Below are 26,683 nucleotides of genomic sequence, written 5' to 3'. Positions count from 1 at the left end.
TGCATTGGGAGCTGTGACGGAAAGCTTAGGGGAGGTCCCCTCCCTCAGTCCTGTACTCAGCCTGGCAGGGTGTGGGCTCTCTAGGGATCCTGCCTGCCCCCAGCCACACCCTCGACCTGCCAACTTGACTGTCTCGGAGGCATCCATCTTCAGGGAGCAGGGCTTCACCTAGCTGTAAGCATGCATGGGTGTGAACATGGGATGGGTTGTGGGAGTATTCTGTTTACAGAGACGAGAATACCATGATGCTGTGTGGCTGTGTGTGTGTGCGTGTGTGCACGCATGTGTGTCAAACTGGGTTAAACTGAACTCATCTGTTTTGGTGATTGTCTGACTCTATTCGTGTGTGTTTGCAGCCCTCCCCCAGACCCCAAGAGAGGGACTGTCCCCTGCATCAATAGTTACCCTGATAGTGACAGAACCAAAGGTATTGTCAGAGCAGGCTTGTGGTGCTGCTGGTCTTGCTCCTTCAGTGTCCTTGGAGTTTGAGAGGATGAGGGCCTTTGGGGCTGCTTGATGGAGAGAAAGGGCTGACCCTGTTCTTCCCACTGGAGGAGGCAGGAGGGAGGGTCTGAGTGTCGGCTTCAGTAGGCTTCCAGAGCTACCGTTTGCATCAGCAAAAGGGGACCTTTGGTTCTGGTGCCTCCAGGATCCCCAGAAAAAGGGAGAAGAGGGGTGCCAATGAGTCTGTCCTAACTGGTGTGTGTGCTTGCTCCCTGCCAGGGCTGGGTAAGTGTGAAAGGGGTGTCTGCATGAAGCCCCAAACGGGGGAGTAGAGGAGAAAGCTGTGTGGCTAATGTGTCCAATTAAATTACTTCAAACCCTGCAGCGGCAGCTGCTCCCGGTGGGGCTCTGGGTACAAATTGGATCCGTCTCATTACTATGGGATAGTGTCAGCAGGGCCAGAGAGCTGTGGCTGTGGCTGGCTTGGCCAGCCCAGAGCAGGGCCCTCTTCTGCTCTGCCCAACCCGAGTACACCAGAGCCCCCTAGAGGAGCTGCTCATCAGAACACCCAATAGGGGTTCCAGGCCCAGTGAGATATTGGGGTTCCCTGTCGATTACCTTGCAATCCCTGATCCTGTGTGTAGCAGACCAAGGACCCTTCTGAGCCTCTGTTTTTTTCCTCCAGGAATGGAGTACCTTGTGCTTTGCAGGTCATGTAGCTTAAGGGAGTGCTTCTCAGCTTGCCAACACCTCCCCACCACTAATGTTGGCAGAAGCACTAGGGTAGCAAGCTCTCATTTGTGGAGCACTCTGTATATGCTAGGCGCCTTACCTGTAGGCCACCAGGGATGACTTGCTTAAGCCTGGGCCCTGGGCCCACCTACTGTCCACGTGAGTTCCTATAGAGGTAATTGTTGCTGTCTCACTCTTCCTCTGCCGCCTCAGTTTCCTCCTCTGTGAAATAGGCATGATGTTGTTTCTTCTTTCCCTGCTGACTGGAGGATGAGGAGAGACGAGGCCAGAAAAGTAGTCATTCCAGAGAGCTTCGCACGTAGTAAACACTCGTGATATGGAAGGGCAGCTGTTATCAACATTACCCCGTGCTGAGAGATTGATGTGTGAGACGGGGCTTCTGGAAGCTCCCGGAAGGACAAGCATGCTACTTCCTTAGTGAAGAGTTGGGCAGGGTACTTCACTGAGGCCACCTCAATCAGGAGCTGTCCAAGGTATCTCGGATTTGTGGAGTGCTTTCTGGGTGACTGGCACTCTTCTAAGGGCAGAACACCCTGGCAAGGACTTGCAATTAGAAGTCAGTTCGGGAATCCAGCCATGCTACAGGATCCAAGAGCTTTGGGTGCAAAGCTTTCGGTCTTGAAGACCAAGCAAGAGCTTGCTGTAGGAGGAAGTGCGGGCCAGGCATTTGGCAACTGGGACAAGCACATGCAAAGGCACAGGGTCCTGAGAGGGCCAGTTGATGCAGAAGTGAGCATTGCCTGAACTCGGCTGGAAGGGAGGCCCTAAGGAGCAGTATCCTGGAGTGAGGTTTGGGAAGGTAAATTGGGCCAGATTAGGAAAGGCCTGGCTTCCAAAATTATAGAATTTGGGCTATTACACAGGGAGCAACAGGGTCACATGTATTCCAGGCTGGAACTTCTGCCTTGGCAAAGAGGACCTTGGGCTTCTGGTTTCCCTTCCTTTCCCTCCCAAGTACTGGGATTATAGTTTATACCACCACATCTAGATTATGAAGTGCTGGGGATTGGACCCAGGGTCTTTGCACGGTAGGCAGAAATTCTACCAACTGAGCCACATCCCCAGTTTTGTTTTGTCTTGTTGTAAGGTAATGGAAGCCTTTTGAACAGATCCCTATAAAGAACTGTAACAATGCAGCAGTGTGAGGGGGATGGGAGGCTTGGCAGAAAGCTGGTAATGGAGTTAGAGTCTCACCAGGAAATACCTGCCCATTTCTGTCTTAGTCTTCTTGGCCTCGTTCTCTCACCTGAACAGGGTTGAGCCCAAGGCCTTAACTTTTCAGGACCGAGCTGACCTGGGCCCTGACCGTAGCAAAGCTGCTTTGGGGAGTGGTCATTCAGATGGTAGCCAATGTGGATGGGCATCAGTAGAGACCCTGTGGGGACCTTCTAGCACTGGAGTCACTAGAAAAGGCAGAGATGGGTGGGGGGTGTTTCCAGGGCCCCAGGAACATAGGCAGTATTCCTAGTGAGTGGTTCTGTACCCACACCCCACTCTGGGTATCAGAGCCAGACCATAGCAGGAACCACGGAACTCACATTCAAGCTGCCAGGTCTGGGATCCAGAGTCCCAACAGATCTAAACTGTCTCCATGACAACTAGGCAGGGCATCACCCTCTCCATGCCCACAGACCCTGGCATAGAGGCCCATTTCCAGCAGGGTCTGGATATCTCTTCCTATTTCCCTTGGGAGCAGTCATCCCAGGACAGATAGCCTTACATTGAGGTGCTGGGAGCGCGCGCGCGCGCGCGCACACACACACACACACACACACACACACACACACACACACACGTTGGCAGTTGAGTCCATGTACACATTCATGCATATGACTGTGGGTGCATATGTATATGTGTGTGAGAGTATTGTGTGAGTGTGTGTATATATGTGTATACTACCTTGTTTTTTAATCTAAGCTTCACAGCTAGCCTAGGTTGTATAGATGAGGAAACTGAGGACCAGAGGGTCTTGGCTGGGTCATTCCACAAAGCAGGATAAAGAATTTGAGTCATTCTTACTCCACAGGCTGGGTGGTAACCACTGAGATACGCTGCCTAGCGTGTATCCTACTAGGATCCCAGCCAGCCCGTCTCTCAGCCCATCTCTTAGAAGGGAGTGCTTAGAGTTGGTTTGGCTGCAGAGCTGGACTCAGAGGGTGTCCCCAGCACCTTCGTTAGTGCTTAGGGCTGTCCCTGTAAAACCTTCATTCTCCAGTTCCTGAATAGAGTGGAGGTCCCTTCCTTTTTCATTCTTCTCCAGGCGAAGTGGAGGGATCCTCTTGCCAGAAGATCTGGGGAAAAGGGGAGGAGCCCCTCACTCCCTGCCTGGCACCTGCCAGCCTGGGAGGAGCCCAGTGAATTGTCTATGTGGCCCTCCCCAACCCCATTCCTCCCTTTCCAGCCCCCGCCTGGTTGGGGAGGTGCGAAGGGAGCGATTTCACAGCCTGTCAGCTGAGGCCTAAAAATACCCAGAACTCTGAGATGTTTGGGCAGGGGGAGGAGAGCGTAGGGACCAGGGATTGGGTGGAGGGGTGCAGTTAAAACTCAGCCAGAGGAGCCCTGGTGGTAGCACAGCCCTGCTCAGGAGCGAGGGCCAGACCCTCTGTTCCCATGTCCCCCATCTGTCTCATTTGTGGAAATGACTAAGGGGGGGAGGCTGGCATCCCTGGGGTTGTGAGAGTTGAGTTATGACAGCCAGATCGGGGAAAGTCTTGGTCCCTGGTAGTAGCCGTAGACCCAAAGCCCCCCAGAGCCTTGTGCTGATGGCTCTCCTTTTCCACCCCCGAGTTGGCTGGCATCTTCAGGCCGTGGGAGCCAGGCTGTGCCTGAGCCTGCTTCCTTCCTGGAGAAGGTGCCTGCTTCTGTTAGAGGAGAGGCGTGAGGAAGGCAGTAGGGACGGGGGTGACAGCAGGTGTGTGATGTGACGTACCAGCCACCCAAGCACTAGAGGGAAGCAGAGGAGAGAGGGTGTGGTGGCCCACGTCACTACCACGTGGCTATGAACTTCAGCATGGCACAAGGCCTCCACACACTAACCAAAACCCAGAGGGGTGTGCGTGCGCTTGTGTGTGTGTCTGCGTGTATGTCTAAGTGCACCCTAGGGTTGGCATCTTCTTGGTGCTGGGATTCTTGTGGGCATGTGTGACCCAGCATGGCTATACCAGGTATATTCTGATTAAGAACAAATGAACAGGTAAGGAAGGATAAGCCACGTGCAGGAAAGCCACCAAGAACATGGGGCCTCTGGATGAAACAGTAGGATTTCTGGGCTAGGGAGATGGCTCAGTTGGTAAAGTGCTTGCCTTGAAAGCATGAGGACATGAGTTCAATCCCCCAAAATACACACTTAAAAACCAAATCCTGGCACAGTGGCACACCCTTGTAATCTTAGCCCTGGTGAGGCAGAGACAGGAGGATTTCTGAGTCATGCTGGCCAGCCAGCCCAGACACCTTGGTGAGCTCTAGGCCAGTGAGAGACCATGTTTCAAAAAAAAAAAAAAAAATCAAAATAAGGTAGAGCTGGTGTGATGACTCAGTGGTGAAAGGCACCTGCCACCAAGCCTAAGCCTGAGTTCAACCTGGGACCCACGTGACAGAAGCAAAGAAAAGCTACTGCGAGTCCTCTGATCTCCACATACATGCCATGGCACCTGCTGTGCTCACCCTGCACATAATCAATAATAAATAAAGAGGTAATAGAGATGAAATGAAAACCAAGGGGGACGGCTCTCGAGGAATGGCACCCACGGTTGGCCTCTGGCCTCCGTGTGTGTGCAGGCATGATGCACTGGCACACACGTAGGTGCTCACACATGGAGACATACAGGTAATGGGGTTCAGATCCCCAGATCCGCTGTGTCCCGGTCCGCTTTGCGACCTGCGGCAGCTTAAGCTTGCAGCACTCCCGTTCCTGCTTGTGAAATAGGGGTAACGGTGCTGCCGCAGGGTCATCTTGGTATGTGAAGCGCCCAGAGCCGTGTCTGTCAGCAAGTTGGCACCATGCATGCACGAGCTGTCATTATCGGGCCCTGCACTTAGATGTTACAGGTGAGAGAGAGCACCAAGGCCCAGAAAAGGCAAACGACCTTTCTGAAGTCACACAGTGAGTGGCTGAGCAGAGGCTAAAGCCTAGACTATGGCCTAAAAATGGGACTTGTTGAAATGTGGGACCTTGTGCCGTTCCCTTTCAGGCAGCAAGAAAAACTGCAGCTCCGTTGGCATTTGGGGCCTAGATTTTTGGAACTGGGAACTCAGATAATGCCACAGTAGAGGTGTCTTCTGGACAGTGCTTCAATACGGCCTGGCTAGCCACCAAGTTTGGAACCATTTTGCTGGCTAGCCCACTATAATAGGGTAATAGGGTTGTCATGGGGATCAAATGGGATCCCACACATCACATGTTAAGTAAGTAACACAGTGTACCTAGTTAAATCCTCAATAAAGTTAGCTGCCATTGTTGCCCTTGCAGAGCCTTCCTATCCAGCGCTCCCCCTTTTTCTGCCTTCTCTTTCAATCCCTGGCCACCCTTGTTCCCTTCCATGTGGTACACCACACGCCACAGGGATCTGATCAAGGTCTGACTTGCTGTCAGCCAAGATCCACATTCATCTGCCATTGCTGCCCAGCAGGGAATGGGTCCCCCCCATTGGGACTTAGCTCTTGAGTCTGGTCTCCTCACTCACTTGCTGTATGACCTTGGGCAAACACTGCTTGTTTGTGCTTTGACCCTTCTGCTAAGACACAGAGAGACTGAGGCACACAGCCCCACCCGCTCCAGTCATGTGACCCAGGAGGGTCCCCTGGCTCAGCCCACTGGAAGGCATGGAGGAAAGTCAGCTGGCTGTCTCAAATGTGGAACATCTGGGGCATGAGCTAGCCGGTGGACTGTCATCCTGCCTGCCCGCACCTGTGGCTGTGTAGGAGAGTGTACAGGCCCAGCTGGCTGCGTTCCGGTGTTGGGAAGCCTCAAGGACAATGATGTAGCCCCTTCTCGGGGCTTTGGGAGCTGCCATCCTCCCTGATTCTCCATTTCCCTCTGGGGTTTTCTTGCAGTGATTCCTCTTTCTTCCCTGTCCTTCCTCTCTCCTTCTTTCTCGGAGTCTCCCGGTATCTCCCTCTTTCCCATCCCTCTTTTGTAATCTTCACCATTTTACAGGTGACTTCTTTTTTCTCTCTGTTAAGAAGGCAGATCTGTATGTCTCTGTGTCAGTTCCGTAGATTCCTCCTTCAGTCTTTTCTTCCTTTATCTCACCCCTCTCTTCCTTTCCTTGTATCTATGTTTCTGCAGGTGTTATGGCCCCTTCTGCTGCCCAGGTCTTTATTATTCTGCATGGCCATGTCTAGGCTGCCTCTAGCTCCTGGTCTCTTGGCTCACTCCCACTCAGGGGCCCTCCTCCTAGAATCTTTACTTCCCTTCTTCTGGATCCTTAAAACTCCTTGCCCCTTTACTGCCCCTCCTGTCCTGACCCGCTCTGACCCGGGAAGTTTTTGTGACTAGTGCTACCTAGTCATTACCTCCACATACCCTCATCCCTGAGGGTTGAGAAGAGGGTCAGCCCAGGGCCCTGGGACTGGCAGCCTAGCTTCCTAATTAGCAGGAGGTAATTGCCTGGAAGAAAAAAGAAATTTAGAATGAGACTCCAAGATTCCAACTTAAAGATGAGCCAGCTGGTGGCCCCGAGGGAGCAGGAAGAGGGCAAGCAGCCTGGGTCAAGGCCTCAGAAAGCCTCTTAGGAAATGAAGCCCCTGAGGATTTGCCTGCCTTGTGTGCCAGGACTCCAGCCTTGAGCAAGTTGGGAAGTAAGCAGTGAACCAGCAGGTCCACCATCTTTAACTGAGTTCTGACTCAAATGTGACCCAGGGCAAGCCACCCCTTCCTTTGAGCCTTTGTGTTAACTCCTGTTAAATCAGAGTCAGGTCATTCCTGCCTGCCCTCCCCTCTCCGTGTCAGCACAGTCAGTGACTATGACAGCACTTAGTAAGGCTGCAGTACTGCTGAGCGCAGGGTGTTACAGTCTCCTCCGTGTGTCAGATGAGAGGCCGGGGTGATGGAGGGGGAGTGTGGCCTTGAAGATACCTAAGGGATGGTGAGGCCCCTCTAACAGTAGAAGAAAGCTGAAGTGTAAGGGTAGACAGATAGGGTTTCCTATACTAGAGCTCAAGTCCACCGGCTTACTCTCCGAGCCCCACTTTCTTCATTTGTAAGAGGCTGGACGTGATGCTCCCTTCTGCGGGTGTTTGTAAGGCTAAAGTATATGATGTTTGCAGAGCTCTTAGCTCGGTGCTTAGCACATAATAAGTGCTCAGTGAATAGTACTAGATAGATTTACTGTAATTAAAGCAAATTAACTTCACTCCTTCCCTGAATTCAGAGAACTTGTGGTTTAGTGTTGTTTTCAGTGATTTTATCTGCTTTGCTTTGTTTGTTCATTCCGAGGTAGAGTTTCGGGGTATTCCAAGACTAATCTGATCATCCTGCTTCCACACCCTGATTGCTGAATCACAGATGTGCACCATTATTCCTAGTTTATGATGTGCTGAGAACCAAACGTAGGACCTGGTGCATGGTAGGCAAGCACTCTACCAACTGAGCTCTGTCCTTAGCCCCTGATCCCTGCTTTTTTGTTTTGGGTGGTTGGGGCCAGTTTCTTCAGCCAGGCAGGCTAACTTCAAACATACCGTAGAATCACCAAACACACTTGCTTCTTGAAGAGCCTCCCACTTGTAGACTGGGTGTGTCTTGTGGGCATGGCCTCCTCCCCAAGCACCTCCCTCTTTCCTAGGGAAGGGCTGTGAGAAGGTTCTCATCTAGGTGCCTGTGAGGTATGGAACTGCCCCAAGGGAAGCAAATAATAGGCGTTTGCTGGCCTAGTAGTGAGAGGAAAGGCTGGTGCTTGTCAAGTCAACGCCACCCACCACCTGGAGGAGGAAGCAGCAAGTTTTGCTTGGTGCAGTTTGGTCATCTGAGTTGGGTCTGCACTGTGACCGGAGCAGCATGGCGCCCAACCAGGCCGGGGCAAGGACAGACGAGTTGGAGCGTGCGTATGTTGGCCAATGATGCAAGCTCAGAGTGCCAGATTGCCCTAGGAGCAGTGAGGGGGCGGCGGGGGCCAGGCCGTCTGCTGCTCCTTCCCTGCATACCCTGCACCACCACTGGGGACCTTCTGTGCTCCTGCTCTGGGTGCAGTTCCAAGACTGCCACAAGGAGGCAGTGTGGCAGACTGCCCTATAAGGAAGAAGGTGTGATATTTTCATTAGCAGAGAGACTCGTGCCTTGCAGGGACCTCACCATCTAAAGAAAAAGCGTTCTGGAGGTCTTCTCGAGGCTTCAGCTGGGGGTTGGTCAGGAAGGATTGGCAGAGGGAGACAGACTTACTTCGCTGTAATTTTGAGGAAGTTCAGGTTTCTTGGTCTTCCTCTATAGGAACAATGCGAGGGGCGGTGTAAAGGAGGCCACAGCTCTGGGACGGAGGACTGTTCAGCACCAAGGACAGAGAACAGCCGGGCTGCGTCTGTTTCAGGACCACGGGCAGCACCAAAGCACCCAGTCCCTTGGTCCTCCAACTCACTAACCCTGTGACTGATATCACACACAGGAGGGACTCTCAAACACCGTACATTCTAGCTACAAGGCTGAGAACAGGGAGGTGAGTGAGTAGCCCAAGGTCACACAGCTCTGAGGCCAGAGCTGGATTCAGACCTCCATCAGTGTGGAGTCCCTCTCCAAGTTCTCTCTTTCCTTCTTAAACATCTCTGGAAAGCTGCTTCACATAATGTTGCATCTTCAAGAGCCCTTGAGCTGGCAAAGATTAAGTGTCCTCCCCTCCCCCGCCCAAAGTCCTGCCCAAAGATGTGAAATTCAGGATGGATGAGTCCTCACTCATGTGGCCTTTGAGGCTCCAAGCCTCAGGTGGGAGGAAGTCAGAGAAGGACAGGTGCCCTTCCTGGCCCATAAGGAAGGCTGTAGCCTGGGGAGGTGGAGTTGAGTCATCAGTATTGAGAAATTGTGCAGTGCTCCGAGATCCTCCAATGAGATGCAGCAGAGCCAGAGCGTTCCAACCCCAGCCTCTGTGCTGCCGTGTATTATTAATAACAATAAGATGCTGATTTAGGCCAAGGCACAACAATGCATTATTCATAGGAGTAACTAGTGGTCAAGGCTCATACTTAATCATCACACATCCCTGATCCTACCCCCGCTCCACACTCCTGCTGGAGAGGCCCTTGCAAGCTCCTCCCTTCTTGGGTCCCTGCTGCTCTGACGGATGTGATCGCTTTCACGGCCACCCAGGCAGCTCATCAGCTCTGGGAACAGGTGGGATGGGAGAGCAGCAGGTTCCTGGATAACTTGGTTAGATATCCAGCACAGAGCTGACATTTGAACTTGTCCATCCTGAATGGCTTTGATCCCAGTGGCCTCAGCAGATCTTTATGCTCTACAGATGGTCTGTCTCCCCTCCTCTTCTTTTGAGGCCAAAGACCAGCACTCAAAGCAATTCCAGTCCTCCGTAAGCCAGGAATTGTGGGAGGTGGAGGTGGCTGTGGTGTGAGGAGGAGGAGGAGGTTACTGGACAGAAGATGCCCTCATGACCTTCATTAAGTGCGATAATGGATGTGAAACCTCCGGTAAACTGTCCAGCACTTCGCAAACTGTTCCATGCAGTGCAGATGTGAGCTATTATTCCCCAGGCCATGGTGATGTCTGCTGGAAGAGAGAGCAGAAATAGGGAAGGTGTGGATAAGGCCCTGTAGCTCGCCAGGCCTCATCCCTTGGTGAGGGGTCTGAGTGCTTGTGGATCCTGACATGTCCCTATCCAATTCTTGCTGGGCCGGCTCCTGGCCCATCCAGATAATCCTTCATTCGCTGTTTACTCACTTGGCATCTCTTCTGAATTCTAAACTGTCTGCATGCAGCCGGCCTCTGCGGCCCCTGGCAGCATGCTCTCCCCAGCTCACTCACGCATTATCTGTTTTTATTACAGTCAAGGTTGAGGAAGCTTGCTTGTGTTAAGCCCCTATTTTCAGTTACTTGTAACTTTCCAAAACAATTCCCCTCAGGCCTCCTCTTGTTCTTGCTCCAGGTGAGGCCCAAGGTGTTGTGGGCTTCTCCACTGCTTTCTGAAGGACACTCAGAGACAATGTCCAGGAGGATATGAGGGAGGGCCAAGACCCAGCTTTCCTTGGAAAAGTGTGCTGCAGTCTCTCCTCTCCTTTTTCCTTTTCTCCCAACCCATCTCATTTTCTCTTTCCCTTGCAACGAGAGAGCTGCCAGGCTCCAAGGTGGGTGGCCTGGAAGGAGGAGTTTCTGAGTGAAGAGAGGACAGAAAATTCTACTGACTGCCAAGCAGCAGAGCTTTGCCTGCCTGATGGGCTCCAGGGTTTGGCTCAGAGGTTCTGTCTTCCTCTCTCTCACCACTTCCTGGCTTTCTGGTGTGTGCTGGGTTGGAGGAAGAAGGGAGGTGACACTAACATTCCAAGTGTTCCTTTCCCATGTCCACATTACCTACCCCAGGCTGGTAGGCTCTGTCCACTTGTAAATGTGCCCCCTCCCCCAGTTTCCATATACTCAGTGTGCACTTGGAGGAGGGTTTCCTGTGTAAAGCCATGACTCCAGCTTTCACTGCCTTCCACCTTGAGCATCATCCTGGGGGCTGGGGGAGGTGCTGCATAGTGCAGGAATCAGGTGGGAGGAGGCGGGCTCAGGATAAGAAGGTGCTGGCAGACATAGACCCAACCACCCCCAACACTGTGCTCTCTCTCTCTCTTTTTCTCTCTCATAGTGGCTGTACCCTAATCAGTACCAATGATGGAGCCCTGAGCACATCCTCAGAATACTCTCTTTTCTTTCTACTCCCAGTTCCAGCATCTGGCCCCCAGCTTCTTCTGGGACTTTTAAGCAGGCTGAGCTTCTACTAAGTGAGAGTGCTTTATCAGGCCAGCACCTAGGGGAAGATCCCCAGGCAATGTATGCCAGAGGGGGTGTCTGAAGTGCTGGGGAAACCAGCCCTGGCTCCTTCTGGGAAGCGCTTGAGAAAGATCCCTGTCTTACTTAGGGTTTCTATTATTGTGATTTAAAAAAACAAAACAAAACAAAACAAAACACCATGACCAAGAGAAACCTGGGGAGGGAAGAGTTTGTTCTTGATTGAAAGAAGTCAGGGCAGGAACTCAAGGCAAGAACCTAGGGACAAAAGGCATGCAGGGAGACTGCTTACTGGCTTGCTCTCCATGGCTTGCTCAGCCTGCTTTCTTGTACCATCTAGGATCATCATCTAAGTTCACCTTCCAGAGGATGGCACCACCCACGTCAATTATTAATTAAGAAAATGCTCCCATAGGCTTGCCCACAGGCTATTCTGGTGGGAACATTTCTCAGTTGAGCTTCCCTCCTCTTAAATGACTCTATCTTGTGTCAAGTTGACAAGAGCAAACAAACAAACAAAACTCTAGCCAGGACAAACCCGTTCACTGATTTCTTTATCTAGTGTTCACACGATCTCTTTCTTTTCCCTCTAGCCATGAGTATTTTAAAACATAGCACCCCTAGAGTAGAACTGAGGAAAGCCAGGGGATATAGGTCCTGAAGACCTCAGGTCCCATCTTGGTTTTACCTCTCTCTTGCTTTGTGCTCCTGGGCAGGCTCTCAACCCTTCTTACCCTCAGTTTCCTTCACTGTAAAATGGGCATAAGAAATTTACTTTCATTTAGGTGTAGTGACCTCATGCTAGTACCAGAACTCTATAGGCAAAAGCAGGTGGATCTCTGTGATTTGGAGGCCAGCCTTGTCTACATATTGAGTTCCAAGACAGCCAGGGCTACACAGAGAAACCCTGTTTCACCCCATCCCCCATAAAGAAATTTACTTTCAAAGAAGTGCTGATGGCTGTGGACCTGATTCAGTGCTATCAACAACTATGACAAACGGACTTGGTTAGGAGTTCAATGGCATGCAAGCTGGGGATGCCAGAAGGAGCCACCAGGAAAGGGGACAGTCCAGACTGAGAGTGATGAGAGAAAGTAGAAACAGGGAGTATGCATGTCACTATCTATGAGTACAAATGTGAGTAAATTTGAGGGGGACCTTGTGTATATATTTCTGGCAGGCCCAGTAGCCCCCCTATAGCATGATCTGGGCTACACGAACAATAGGAAGACAGGGCATTGGTTGAGGGAACAGGTCTATGCCCAAGAAAAGGGAATAAGACAGAAGGTCAGTCAGTTCTTTCTTGGAGAAAGAAGACACTGCTGTGTCCTTGTTGCGGGGAGAAGGGGGATTCCTGAGGGAAGTGGACTTTCCTGGAACTGGATGACTGCATGCATTTATTTAGCAATTATCTCTTCAGCCTAACTGTGGATGTTTGGCTGCAGAGATAGTGAATCTGGGGTCTCAGCTCTGCAGGTACTCCCAGTGTGGAGAGGATATAGAGAGCTAATAGTTCCAGTACATAGAGAGGTTTCTGGTAAAGTGGTTAAGAGAACTGGCTGTTCTTCCAGAGGACCTGGGTTCAGTTCCCAGCATACACATGGCAGCTCACAACCATCTGTAACTCCAGTTCCAGGGAATCTGATACCCTCACAAGGACATACAGGCAAAACACACACAAGCAAAACATTGCATATTAAGTAAAAATAAACAATTTTAAAAAAAAACCTCAAAAATACTAAGCAAACAAAAAACAGAAAGAGAGGCTTATGGGAGGCAATGAAGACCATCTTTGGCCAAGAGCCTTGAGGAAAAGACTGTAAGGAACAGCCATCCAATCAACCTGACACAAACCTACACATATCTAGAAAGGGGTAATCTTAATCTTAATTAAGAAAATGCCTCCATCCAGATGGTCCATAGGCAAGTCAATAGAGCATCTTCTAGATTAATAATTGATATATGATGGCCCAGTCCACTGTGGGTGATACCACCCCTGGGCAGATAGTCCTGTGGTGCATAAGAAAGCAAACTGAGTAAGACAGGAGGACTGAGCCTGTTAGCAGCATTCCTCCATGGCTCTGCTTCAATTTCTGCCACCAGTTTCCTGTCCTGCTTGGGTTCTTACCCCAACTTCCCTCACTGACTAAGTGGTACCTGAAAGTATAAGATGAAAGAAACCTTTTCCTCCCCAAGTTGCTTTTGCTCATTGTCTTTATCACAACAATGGAAAGCTAACTAAGACACCATGCAAAGCCCCCTAGACATGAAATGACTGGCCACATGCATGTGGGAAGGAGGTAAATGGGAATGGCTAGGCAATAGAGAGCGTGGCTCATGACAGAGGGAGGTCATTGTAGCATGCTGGGAAAGCACAGGCTCAAGGACCTTGATTCTCCAGGCCTCTGCTTCTTCTCCTGTCAGTTGGGAATAGCCCAAGGTTCTAGAGATGGTATGCAGAAAGTGCTTGGTGTGGTATCTGCCACACTAGGTGTCCCCAATGAATGTTGGCTGTCATTTAGTCCTAACAGCACCACACCAGGAGAGTGAAGGACTGATCATCAACATGGAAAGGGAGAGCTATGAGACCTACCCTGGGCCTTGCTTGGGTTGTGCAGATGGTCAGTGATGGAACTGGGGCTTGAACCCAGGTCATGAGCTTCCAGGAAGCGTTACTATACCTACTTCCCTCTACCTCGAAAGGAAAGAGGAGACAATATGTGAGTGGACAAATGACTCGGGATTGAGAATAGCAGGCCAGAGGAGGCACCGGAAAGCCCCAAGCCTCATGAGTGATAAGGTGGACTGGATATCTGCTCGTGGCCCTGGCCATGTGTATGTATGTATATGTGTGTATGTGTATGCATATCTGTGTCAGAGATGAGTCTCCATGTTGCGTGTGAGTACATGAGAGGGCTGCGGTGTTTGTATCTGTGTTCTTTGTGCATATGCCTGCCCTCCCCCCACCAGGCAGCCAGTGAGCTTGCCCTCAGAAGTCCACTGCCTCTCAAGCAGCTTCCCCAGGGCCTCCCAGCAGCCTGCGGTCCTGTTTGATTCTGTTCATCCATAAATCATGGCTTGCTGAGGAGATGAGAGGCAGTGGAAGCAAAGCCTTACCAAGGACTGCGCTGGGTCTACAGTTCACACCTGAGGCCCAGCCTAGCTTCCAGCTGTTGCCCCTACCCCACGTCCCCATGTCCCAGCCCTTCCCCCTTCCATCCCAGAATCACCCACTGACACCTTCCATAGTTAAGCTTCTAGGGGGTAGGGGTGCTTCCTGGGGTAGAGGTGGATAAGCATACAAAGAAGCTAATGCACTGTGACCTTTGGCCTCTGCTGTCCTTGGGGGAGTTCAGTGTTTCATTCTCAGTGAGCCCAGCTCCCTGTCCCAGATATCTGTGGCCCGGGCACAATGTAGTGATGCTATGAGAATAGCTAGCATTTACTGCTTACTCTGTGTCAGGCCCTGTGCTAAGCACATTATATGTGCTAATTCCTGTTAGTCTCCCAGTAGTCCAAGGAAAACAGTGCTATTATTAGCCCTCACTCTCAGGTAGAGAAACCAAGGTATTCAGGGATAGGGTCACATGGCTTGGAAGAATCTGAGCCAGAATTTGAGCCCTGAAGTCTGATTCTCGAGCCACAGCACTTAATCACTACACTCTAAGGAATCTTGCAGGCACTGTGTAATGGGCACACTGAAGTGGAAGACAGTGACTCTTGTTGGACAGATTAAGGAAGGCTTCGTGGAGGTGTTTCCATCAGGGTCTTGACAACTCAAGGGTTTGTATGGCAAAGTTTGGCACGTGGAAAGAATAAACTGGGTCCTGGTTTGAAATGTGTATGCGTGCCCGTGTGTGTGTGTGTGTGTGTGTGTGTGTGTGTGTGTGTGTGTGTGTAGAAGAGAGAGGCTCTGAGACCGTCATTGACGCCTCTCCCATCTCTTCCCTTCTATCTTGTTTGGGTGACAAATGAGATAACATATGCAGACATTGAACATTCAACAAATATTTACTGAGCACGTCTTTGTGTGTCACCAAGGATACTGGAGAGATGGAGCACTGACAGCCGCTGTCTTCACAGGTCCTGAAGTGTGGTACACAGTGGGTGCTTAATAAATGGCAGCCTCCCAGAGCTATTCTTACTCCCAAAGGCCTGGGAGTCTTCCTCATTCATTCTTCCAACAAGTATTTATTGAACACCTACTATATTCTAGGCTCTAGGCTCCAGCCTCCATGATGGAATAGCATTACTTAAAGAATCAATCTTTGCCTCTCCTAGCCAATGCCATGGAGTTGACCTGCTAGAGAGTTCTATGCATGGGCAGCTGGGCCCCTTCAGAAGGGGACCACCTCCTTGGTCCTTCTTTCTCTGAGGTTTGCTTGGGGGTAGTGTGGGCAGGAAGGTAGGAATCAGTTTGATCATGAATGCTGAGTTCCCATGTGATGACACGGCCAGCACAGGCCTGGGCAGAGGGGCAGCAATAAGCCTGAGCCCACACCTCCTCTCTGGACGCCCCTACAATCGGCCCAGCAGGCTGTGTCTGCTTAGTTCCTAGTTTGCCCTGCCTCCCAAGTCTCCCAATGTCATCTGTCTGCCCTTGTCTGTGTCTCACCCCTGGGGACCCAGGATGTCTCCTCTGCCCAAGGAGAGGTCGTGGAACTCCGCCCTGGGCATAGGCTGACTAGGACTGCAACATTTCCTTTCCTCAAATGTTAATGTGCTGACAATAAGGGGACTTGAAACCATGCATGTCATCTGAGGAAGGGATAGAAGAGCCAGGGCGGCTTTGCCTGGAGAAGACTTGAAGGGGACACGAGAACTGTCGGCAGGGATTCAGAGGCCTGTCATGCGGCAGAGCAGCCCAGAGGGCAGGCTGAGGACCGTGGCTGCGAGTTCCAGGGAGACAGATTGGATTCAGCGCAAGCCACAGCAGCCTCCTCAGTGGTGTCTGCAGGAAAGCCAGCCTCCTGCAGGAGCAGCTCCCTGTCACCACCAGGGCTATCTAGAGGGGATCATGCATCATGGGGCCTGACTCTGTGACTTCCAAGGTCCCTTGCAGCCCAGGGACACAGTGACTCCATCCTCCGGGAATGGTTCTTTCAGGCTGGCAGGCGAGAACAGGCTTGTGCCCCTTGATGGTAACAGCACTTGAGGGCATGCTGGCCAAGGACATCTTGTCACTTTTATTCCCAACATCAGTGCAATTTGTAATGGCAAGCACTTGTTTCACCCTGCCTTCAAGGGCTGTGTGAAGGATGCTGAGGGGGCTGAGGGATCTTGTTGGGGAGGAGTCAGCTCCTTGAAAGATAATAGCATCCACACTGCAGGAGACCCTAGAGCCACCATTCCAGAAGGATTCAACTTTGCTCAGCCTCCCCTCCTTCAAATGTAATTTTCTACAAAAGCCCAAGATGTAAAGCCAAGGGAAATGATGCTGATTTGATTGAAGAGGGCTTCAGCCTTCTCTGCTTAGAATCTACTTCTACAGCCCCCAAGAGAGTCCAGTGAACACTAGGTGTTCCAAAGAACACACTTTGGGAACCACCAACCAATATCCAAGGCAAAGAGTATGGACTCTGAGCCAGACTGTCTGGGCTTGAACCTCAGTTCTCAACCACTAGCTCAGTGACTGAACATGTTATCAGAGCCCTCTAAGCCTCAGTTACCCTGTCTGTACAGTGAAACTAAGTTAATCTTTATCTCGTTTGTTGCCATGGGGATGAAGTTGTTCCTGTAGGTAAAGAACCTCTTTCACATATGTGACGCTGATGTCACAGTCATCAAAGGCTTGTTCGTGGCCATAGGGCAGGATCAGAGCAAAGCCCATGGTTGCTGCAATAAAGTGTTTCCTGTGATTAGGAATGAACCGTTGGTCTAGAACTGTAGGCTGGCAGGTAGTGGGTTGCTTAGGGCTATGTGAGGGTGACATTTCCTGGGAGGTCTTAGAAAGTTGGTTTGACCCAAACAGCCTCCTAGAAAGAATGGGGGAGTAAACAGACTCCCCAGGGTGCTGCAGTGATGGTGGTTGGACACTGAGGGTCCTGAGAGCTGAGAGGGATCACTGAGCCCTCGTCTATGACGCCTCTATGCAGGAGAGGCCCAGAGGAGAAGAGAGGCAGAAGCTAAAAACCACAGGAACCCGGACCAGACAGATATCGTCAACTCTTAATTACCACAATCACTGGCACCAAGAAGCCCATGCAGGCTCCTCTGTAAATAAACTGCATCTTCTTGATTTAGGACACATCCCAGTGCACACATATTTAGAGCTCATGCATGCTCCTTGTTGCTTTTTCTCTGCTCACTCCCCCACATGGTCATTTTTGGTCCAGGTTTTGCATTCTATACATTTGTTTTGGGCTAATGTTTACAACCCCCTGTGAGGAAGACAGGGAAGGCTGTTAAATATGCATTTCCAGGGGAGAAAACTGAGCTCATACGACTTATCCAGAGCCATGGTTAGGGAAAAGTATCTGTGCGGAAACCTGGGGTTTTCCTTCCTCAGTGGGTCTCTGCCCCTCAAGTATGAGACCCCGGAATGCTTAAGATGGAAGCTTCAAGTAGCTCTTGTGAGCTTCTGGGACCTTGCAAATAATGCTGAGGAAGCTGGAGCCAACAGGCATGAGAAGGCTGAAAGCAAGTCTGGTGTTTTAGGATGGAGCAGAAACCAGGAGAGGATTTCCAGCCAAGGGAAGTTGAGTTAATATGGGCAGAAGATTCCAGATACCCCCTTTTGGTTACACCTGCCACTGTTGGGTCTTGGCCAAGCCCTTAAGGGAGCCAGAAGGTGCTCAGAAGGCAGATGGCCTTTGGGCCCTTTTGCTGTTCCGAATTGGGTGTGGCATGTGAAAGCACAAGAAGGCCACACAGAAGCTGTGCCTCTTCCAGACTCCTTGATGCACCTAAGGGGCACGTGTGTCCTCTCCCTTTGAAAGAGTAAATGTTCAGAAGGTTACACAGAATCACCAAGCAATGTGTTTCTTCCATTTGTATTGACAAAGAAGCTGGGGCGCTGAGCCGGGAGGGACTTCCCAGGTTCAGGCAGAAAAAGCAAAGCTGGGCGTGCAAAGTGCCAGAGAGAAGGGAAGGGTGTCCATTCCGGGGCCTCTAAGATTGAAAGTGGCCCTGGCCTGGCCCATAAAGCTCTCTGACTGTGTGTGTCCTCCTCAGGGGCGCCCACCCGCGATGTCTTGCTGGTCTCTGCAATCATCACCGTCAGCCTTAGCGTCACTATCGTCCTCTGCGGCCTGTGCCACTGGTGTCAGCGCAAACTGGTGAGGCTCTTGTTGGGAGACCCTTTGGGGCCGGGCCTGACCCTGCACCCTTCCATACTGCAATCACTGGCGTCTGAATTCTGTGGAACGCTTAAAAAGACCTGTCTGCCCACAGTCAGGGATGTGTGCGCAGAACTTCGCACCACAAGCTCGCACATACTCACCCCCCTTCCTTTGCCTGGGTCTTGGTCCCATACATCTTTTTACACTCGGAGACACACACAAGGGGACACATTCGCAAGAGCATTCATTACACAGGCGCGTGCGCTCACATGCATAAAGAACTGCAGACACACACGCGTAGACTGAGAATTTGAAGCCCTTGGAACCGCGGTGCGTCCCACCCCTCCTTTCCCTCCCCACGCCCCCAGAGGGCGTGGTCAAGTCTCATCGCTTCTGACCAATGAGGAGGCACCGCCCGTCCCGCCCCACCTCCCAGCCTCCTGCACATCCATCCTGATTCTCCTGGTTTGTACAAGCACAAACGGCTTCTTTTCATTTTTAACGAGGGCTGGGGAATTAACGAGCGGGATTAGGCTATCAATAAGTAACGAGACTGTCAGGAGAGACATTCATCACCCGAGGGCGCCGGGAGGGAGAGCTGTGAGCCACCGGTTCAGCACGAACTCTGCAGCTAGGCAAGTGCTGCCGGTCCGCAGGACCCCATGCGGCCCTTCAGATCTTCAGTCCTACCTAGCACCCTGCTCAGTAGTGCAGTGTGAATGTGAGGGCTACAGGGAGCAATCTCCATAGAAGCCCCGAGATGTCCCAGGTGCAGACAGGGATCAGGCACCCTCTACCCCTCATGCCCACCCCCACCTCCAGCTCAGAATGGGATGGTTGGGGGCAGCATCCACAGAGGAATCATAGGACAGGCTGAAAGCTAAATCGTAGACCCTGAGTGGGTAGGGGATGTATACCCCAAACCCATACAGGAAAAGAATGGGTAGGTACTTTCGGGAAAGGGTTTGAGGTCTGCTGAGGAGACCATGGGGAACCTAAGGAGCTGGTAACCCAGCGTGGTTCCTTCAAGAGGGTCAAGTTCACTTACCGTGTGAGTCTCTCCATTCTGGACTGTTGACAGGCAGCTCCCACCCCTGGGGAAGAACCACAGGCCCAGCTCCCTGTGTGTGAGTGTGACCCAGCTCCTGCTATGGACAGGTGTGTGAGCCAGCTGGCTGCCCTCCATTGTTCCTTGGTCCACTGTATCTGCTTCAAAATTCCATGGAAGGTACTAGAGGGAGTTGGGCTTTGTGTCCCGAGAACCAGTGTCTTCTGAGACCATGGAAATGGCCGCTGTGCACACAGGGCAGCCTGGTGTGTGCCTTGTCGCCCTGTTGTAGGACCAGTTAGACAGCCTGTCTGTGTTTGAAGGCAGAGGAAGAAGACTGTGTGAGCTGGTAATGCTGTGTGTGTGTGTGTGTGTGTGTGTGTGTGTGTGTGTGTGTGTGCGCGCGCGCGCACACACACGCACTGAGCAGGGGATATGTATCATTTTGTTAGATCTTTGTATAACTGAGGTCTGCTCCATGTCCAAGTCTCTCCCGCATATGCACTGAGCCATTCTGAATGTGTCTGTATTCGTGTGAAGGCACTCTTTCAAAGACCAGAGTACTAATGGCCTCATCTCCCATGGGAACAGAGTATGAGACAGGTCTGTAGTGGGTGGGGACTTCCAGCGCTGAGTGCCTGGGGCACCTAGGAGCTTCAGAACCATCATTTTCTTCTGGCCTGACCACACTATAACCTCCAGCCAGCAACCTTCCTAGGGCCCTAGATCACAGTCTGTCTCTCTAGGCTTGTTCTTCATAGAACATCACTTTCTCAGTGCCCCACCCTCACCCCAGTCATGCCACTCCAAACTCCTGGCATCCTGGATTTCCCATGATAGGACCCTTTTTACCCAGGCTGTTTCCGTGGTCTTTAGAAGGAGCTTTAAATGCTATCTTCACAAACAGCAGCTGGGCTCTCCTTGCCTTCCTGTCCCCTCAGCTCCAGTGACATGACACCTTGACAACCTAGATCCCATTTCCAAACATTAATAACTTCCTTAATCTTTAGCTGGCTTTCTCCGAATCATCCTGGGGCAAGCCCCTCCCTCACAAGTTGGCTAGTGCCATTGGGCTCCTCTCAAGCCATCTTGTATCTCTTGGACCTTGCCTGGGTTTTCTGTGATTTGTGCTGCCCTTTGAAATTCTCCCTTCCCCAGCCCACTCCTGCCCTGGGTCCTGTCCCACATAGCGAGCACCCTGGCTCCTGCTACAGAAGTCAGCAGGAAAGGCTCTCTGAGCTGCAGAATCTCTCCCAAATGCCCTGGGCCATCAAGATCACCAACCAGAGTCTTGCCTGAGCTTGAGAAGGGGGCAGCTGGGCATCCTTGGAAGAGGGTGCTAGCCGAGGCTAGCTCTCCTGCCAGTACCCAGAAGAAAGAGGAGACAGTGGAGGAATTTCCAAGGTTTCCCTCGGAAAGGCCCAGCCCCATACTGCCCAGATGCTGGGAATGAGTGTGACTCTGGCTCCTACCTAAGGTCCTTCCGAAAATAGCCCTTGGTGACCACAGCATGGCCCAGCCCCTGATGGCCCCCATCAGTGTTGGGAATGGTTTGAGATTTGAACCTCTTAAGTAATGGATGATGGTAGAAACCAGAGAAAGGTGAGGGAGTGTGGCTCAGTAGGCCTGGAGAGCCCAGCATCTCTATGTTTGAATTTGAAGATTTGAGCTCAGGGAAACAGCCTGAGGCCCAAGCCCCTGTGTGGATGGGGAAATAGAAGGGACTTCCAGTTGGTGCTGTGAACTAGCTGTAGGTACCAGGTGCTGGAGAGTGAACAGCCTTGCTTTTGTGGGGCTTTGCACCAGGCTATAGGAGCTGACACAAATAAACAGAGAACTTGATGGTGTCTGGGATCAAGAGTCTCTTCTCCAGGTGATGACCCACATGGTGACATCAGACTATTCCAGGAGGGAGGAAAGAGAGGTCAAAGAGGCGAGAAGTCTTGGCCAAGGTGACGTGGGGCACCTGTGGCCTTACTGAGGCCAAATCAAGGTTCCCTGAAAAACAGAGGTACTGCAGGTAAAATGGAGAGAGGACTCTGCACCCCACATACTTCTGGGAGCTTTGCTGTAGTTTCCTCCAGATCCCCATGGCCAGGAAGGGGCTGCAGCTGGCGGGGACATGTGGAAACATGGCTGTGGCAGCTCTTATTCTCTTTGAAAGGATGGAATAATCTTATGGCTGCAGTGTTGATGCACATTGAGAAAATGTTGAAACATACATGCCTGTCTGTATGTCTGTGTTTCTGTCTGTCCTCACTCTGCTAGGTCAGGGCCAGTTAGTACCTAGTGGTAAAGGAGGCTGCAGGGCAGACCTGGTCCCTGTCCAGCCTGTATCCTCGAACTGCCTGCACCAACCTGGGGCCTGGCCAGGCCCGAGGCCCGTGGGGTGCTCGTGAGGACGCTTGGTGGCAGCCAGGAATGTTAATGGGGCCAGGCTCTGCATGAGCTAAATTTAGAAACCCAAACCGAGAAGGTGAATGGTGCTCACCTTCCCAGCAGCAGGCCTGGCCGTAGCTATTCTTCCTTGCACTGGTGGACCTAGGGTGCCCACCCTGCCCTGCCTCTTTACTGCCCACACTGGGCTAAGCAACTCAGGGGGCTGTCCAGGGGCCAGGCTGCCTTGGAGCCCCCAGAATCAGGATATACTCTCGCTTCCCAAAATTATCTAGAGGCCTTGTCCCTCCCTCCTAGCCCTAGGGCATGAGGACCCCAGGGAGTCCCCAGGCAGTGACCAACAACTCTGGCAGGCCCAGGCACGTGGCCTGCTCCCCACCCCCGCCACTCACGTCATTGGCCACTGCCAACCTTGCCCTGCAGGATGCCGCCCCCACCATCTGGGGGTGGTGACGTGGACATTGTGACGTGGCCAGGCGCCTGAGAGCCGTCTGTCCATGGCAGAGGGAACTGTGTTTCTGGGAGCTGGGCCAGAGGCCCAGGAGACACGCAGACAGGATGGCCTGATACCTGAGGGTCGGGAATGAAGGATCCCTTGTAGGTAAAAGCAGGTCCTAGAACCCACAGGGGGCCAGCCATAGGACAGGTACCCCACAGTGACAACAGTCCCTCACACTGACTCTGGGCTTTGTTGATAATCTAAATTCTAGTTTCTCCTCTCCCCTAGTGACCCTGTTCTGGGGACATGGGGAATGTCCAGCTCTCACTCCCTCAGGAGTAACCCTGATACTGTCTCCACAGGGCAAGCGCTACAAGAACTCCTTGGAGACGGTGGGCACGCCAGACTCTGGGCGTGGGCGCGGTGAGAAGAAAGCCATCAAGTAGGTGCCAGGCTGCTAGCTTGGGGGGTACACAGATAGTTCAAATGGGAGAAGCCCCTTCTCCCCATCCTCAGACCTGTCTACACATATATCTAATATCTCTCTCACTCCCTGAGGCCATGGCTAGTCCCACTCCCTCGGTCTCAGAACCCTGAATGACGCCAGGGCCCCCTTTTTTCTGCTTATGCCCCAGACCCTGACACTTTGGACACTGCAGCCTTAAGGCTGCCTCTCACTCAGAACTCTGTATGTGCTATGATGATTCTTCCATCCAACTCTTAATACCACACGCACCGTCCTCACCGCACTGGCAGGCCCCTGGACCCTCTAGCCTCTTCTCCAGGACCTTACTAATGGGCTTGGCTCCTCATAGGCTGGGTTTCTTTTTTTACACTCCACTCCACTCATGATCCAAGGGCAACGTAGAAAGAGTGGGAGACAAACCGTGAGGGCCCCAGCCAGCCTCAGTGCTGAGCTCCAGGGAATCAGGCCCGTGGGGAGAGGCTCTGCCTTCCTATTGCATCTTGCCCCCCTTCAGATCTACTGATTGTACTCTGACTAGGGTTCCCTACTGAGATCTGAGAGCCTAGTCCATAGAACAAGACCACCTTGGCCAGCTCTCTGCTGTGAGTCCCTGGATGACAATAGAGAACCCCAGGCCTACCTAGGACTCAGGCTCTGAGAATGGAGCTTTCTCCACCTTGCTCTCCATGGAAACCAGGCCTTCACAGGGAGCCCTGTCCAGCCCCTCTTCCACTCTAACCCGGATGGGATCAAGCCTGCTGGCCAAGGGGCTTTGCCTGGAAGCTGAGCCCCCCAGCCCTACCTGTACCCCTCCCCTGTCAGCTCTAGGCCCTCCACTTTCCCTGCCCCTTCCCCTGCCCACCCTTGCCCTCCTGCATCTCTCATTCTTCCCCTGGCTCCCCTGTCCATTCCTGAGGGCTCCCTCCCTGCCCCTCCTCTTTTTTCATCTCTTGCTCTGACCCTGTTTGGGGCTTTCACAGAAGTTGTGGGTTGGTTGTCTGAGGTGGGGGATGAATAGAAGGGTGGGCCAACTGAGGGCTTGGGTGGGTGGAAGGCTCAGAAGGAGACCACGGGGAGTCTTTGAAGCTCAGTTTGGTTGCACACGCTCTAGTCTTCAAAGACAGGAGCTGGTGGGACTCAGGGACTGTTGCAGAACACAGGCTCTGAAGAACACAGCTTTCTGAAGAAGGGGGCTGAGGATCATGTGAGGGGGAGCAGGAGGCCACTTCCAATCTGGGCTATTTGAAGCTCCAGGTGAGGACAAGTGATCATAACCTTCCTAGACAGTGACACGCATGACAAGGCAGGCATTCTAAAAAGGGTCCTCCTCTAGACAGCAAGAGGAAAGGAGGGCATCAAGGCAGGAAGCAGGCTACAGCCAGGGCCCAAAAGGGCTCTCTGTAAGGCACGATAAGGGCAGATTGCCCCTCTGATACCCTGTAGTTCCATGGTCCACAGCCTGAGCCTGCTTCCACATGAAGGGCTATCTGAGCCTACTTCCACCTGCCAGACCCTCTGCCCTGAGCATAGAAGCCAGTACTCATGTCTGTGATCATGTATTCCCCATCCTGGGCAATTTATCTACTGCACAGCTCTCTACGGGCTTAGGACTTCCTCCAAAGGAATCATGTTGTCAAGGGTTCTGGAACACTGCAGTCTTCAGCAGCGCTTTCCCAAACTGTGTTCCTTGGAGCACCTGTGCCTCAGAAATGATTAACACATCCACAGGTTCACAGCCAGCTGAGTCTGGGGAACACTGCACACCCAATCTCCCTTTAGGTGATACTGATGGCCATTGACACATTTAAGACTCTAAAAAGATCTGCAGTAAAGGAACCAGTTTTCCCAACTTTCTTTTATGAGAGCATCTTCTTTTCCAGCACCATGGTAGAAATCCAAGTGGTCCCATGACTCAGGGTGGACATCAGGGCAATGATACTGAGTGAATCTTTTCCTCTAGGACCTAGATTGGATGGAGACCTGGAGGGGGCATGAGAAGGGAGACTGCCAACTTGCTGCATCCCTTTAACTCCTGATGCAGAGAGTCTCCATCCAAGCAAGGTCTTCCTGGGGAGTGGTACCAAAAGAGTATCTCTGATGGGTGTGAGATTTTTTTTTTTATAGTGAGAGCATTTCCCACTGGAGACTATCCTGCCTCCCTCTCCTACCCATTGCCCCGACTGCCTCTGTGAGCTGGCTCTGGGCCGGGACTTGAACTTCATGTATAGACTCTCCTATGAGACATTCTAACGTGTATTTAGATAGCTAGTGACTATTGCCAGGGATAATCAAGTCCACCATCTTATTTGGGCTCATGGCGGCAGCCCAACTTCTCATCTTTTTTTTTATTTTTTTATTCCTCATTCCTGAGTCTCGGATGGAGTACCCAGGTCAAGATCTAACTCTCAGGGACACAAGAAGCAGCTCCCCTGGGGACAGTTGATTCTTAGGGGACAGTACCTCCACGATGCCAGGCCCCTAGCCATGCTTCACCTCACCTAAGCAGGGACACAGGCCCTAGACCCTAACTCCAGCAGCATTCGTGTCATCCATGCATGGCTTCCTTCTAGAATGGTCCTGTGTCCTGGGAGCTACCCCTCTCCCTCTGTGCCCAACTCCATCTGTTACATTGGGAGCCCAGGAAGTTAACAAGCTGTCTGTAGTCTTTTGACATCCAGGTCGAATCCTGCAGGAGCCCAGGATTCTGCCACCCACCCTAGAACACTACATCCTTTATGCTCTGAGCATGTCAGCTGAGAAGGACAAGTCACCCAGAAGGAGGGGTGGTAGACCTGGGTGAGGGTTCCTTTTAAATCCAGCAGCTTCACCTTTAAAAAGGACAGAAGCACGAGAAAGCTTCCCAGCAGGCCAGGCCAAGCGTTTGCTGTGGGACTGAGGCTGGGCAGCTACTCTTGGCCCCACTGACAGAAGAGCAGACTCCTTCCACACAGGCCCCAGAACAAAGGATCTTGATGACAGCCTCTGTGAGGTCAGAGGCCAGGCTACCCTCGTCTGGAGGCCTCACCCAACTGGCCCAATCAAGTGGAGCCTTCTGCTCACCCAGTCTCGTGGAAACCCTGTATTCCAGCCTCACCAGAAGTAGGAGGAGGCCAGGGGATGTGTTAGGCCACTGGAGAGAAGATGTGAGAAGGAGAAAAGCCAGTCTTCTCCTTTGATGGGAAATGGAGGCGAGAGAGAGAGAGAGAGAGAGAGAGAGAGAGAGAGAGAGAGACAGGGCCAGCTACCAGCAGCAAGACTTGCCCTACCTTCCAGCACCTTCTGACATTAAACTAGCACCTTCCCCCTTCTCCCAGCGTACCCTTTGCCATCCAGGCCTTGCCTGCCACCCCCAACCCCATCCCGACCTCCCTCCTCTCTCATGGTCTCTCTCTCTCCCACCAGCTTCCTAGGCACGAGGCTCTCCTGTCTGCCTGCCTGCAGCTTCTTTCCTTCCTCTGCGGCTTCCCTGGCCAGCCTTCCAGTGCATGTGTGTTTGTATGAGAGTGTGTGTGCGCGCGCCTACACTGATGTGTGAGTGTAAGGGTGCCTGGCCCAGGCTGCAGCGCCCATCCGCCCTCCTGCCTTTCTTCCTCTGCAGGAGCAGACCCTCGAGGCCCCACCCTCTGTGTGCCCCCAGGGGCCCCACGTCCCTTCTTGTCCCTTCTGCCCCTGCAGGACTTGCAGTTCTGGTCTCTTCTTGTATCTCCCTGTTTTCTCCCCTCTCTCTCTGCCCCTCCAGCGACCTAGACAGAGACTTTTGGAATAACAATGAAAGCACAGTGCAGCAGAAATGGAGTTCCTATCCTCCCAAGGAGTTTATTCTAAACATTTCACCCTACGCCCCTTATGGCGACCCTCGACTGTCCCTCAAGTGAGTGACTTTACCTGGTTTGATCATATGTACTGAGTATCTGCGCACGACCCACCCTTCCCT

The 26,683-nt window shown here is 52.1% G+C and overlaps 1 protein-coding gene across 4 annotated transcripts in view; it reads left to right on the top strand.

Annotated features, from left to right (window-relative positions):
- The window catches only part of Syt7 (synaptotagmin 7), a 60,435-nt gene that overhangs the window by 5,210 nt on the left and 28,542 nt on the right, over positions 1 to 26,683 (top strand). For 2 of the 4 annotated variants that reach the window (XM_055613738.1, XM_055613739.1), the window contains exons 2-4: positions 18,293 to 18,396; positions 22,646 to 22,725; positions 26,489 to 26,620. In XM_055613738.1, the coding sequence (XP_055469713.1) occupies positions 18,293 to 18,396; positions 22,646 to 22,725; positions 26,489 to 26,620 (316 nt within the window). The remainder of the gene's footprint in view (positions 1 to 18,292; positions 18,397 to 22,645; positions 22,726 to 26,488; positions 26,621 to 26,683) is intronic. The other 2 variants (XM_055613740.1, XM_055613741.1) reach the window with 1 other exon arrangement.

The sequence above is a fragment of the Psammomys obesus genome, unplaced genomic scaffold (assembly GCF_907164565.1).
Source record: "Psammomys obesus unplaced genomic scaffold, mPsaObe1.curated_primary_1811, whole genome shotgun sequence".
NCBI lineage: Eukaryota > Metazoa > Chordata > Mammalia > Rodentia > Muridae > Psammomys > Psammomys obesus.
Note: the sequence above shows the minus strand (reverse complement) of the source record. Positions and strands in the feature narration are given on the sequence as shown.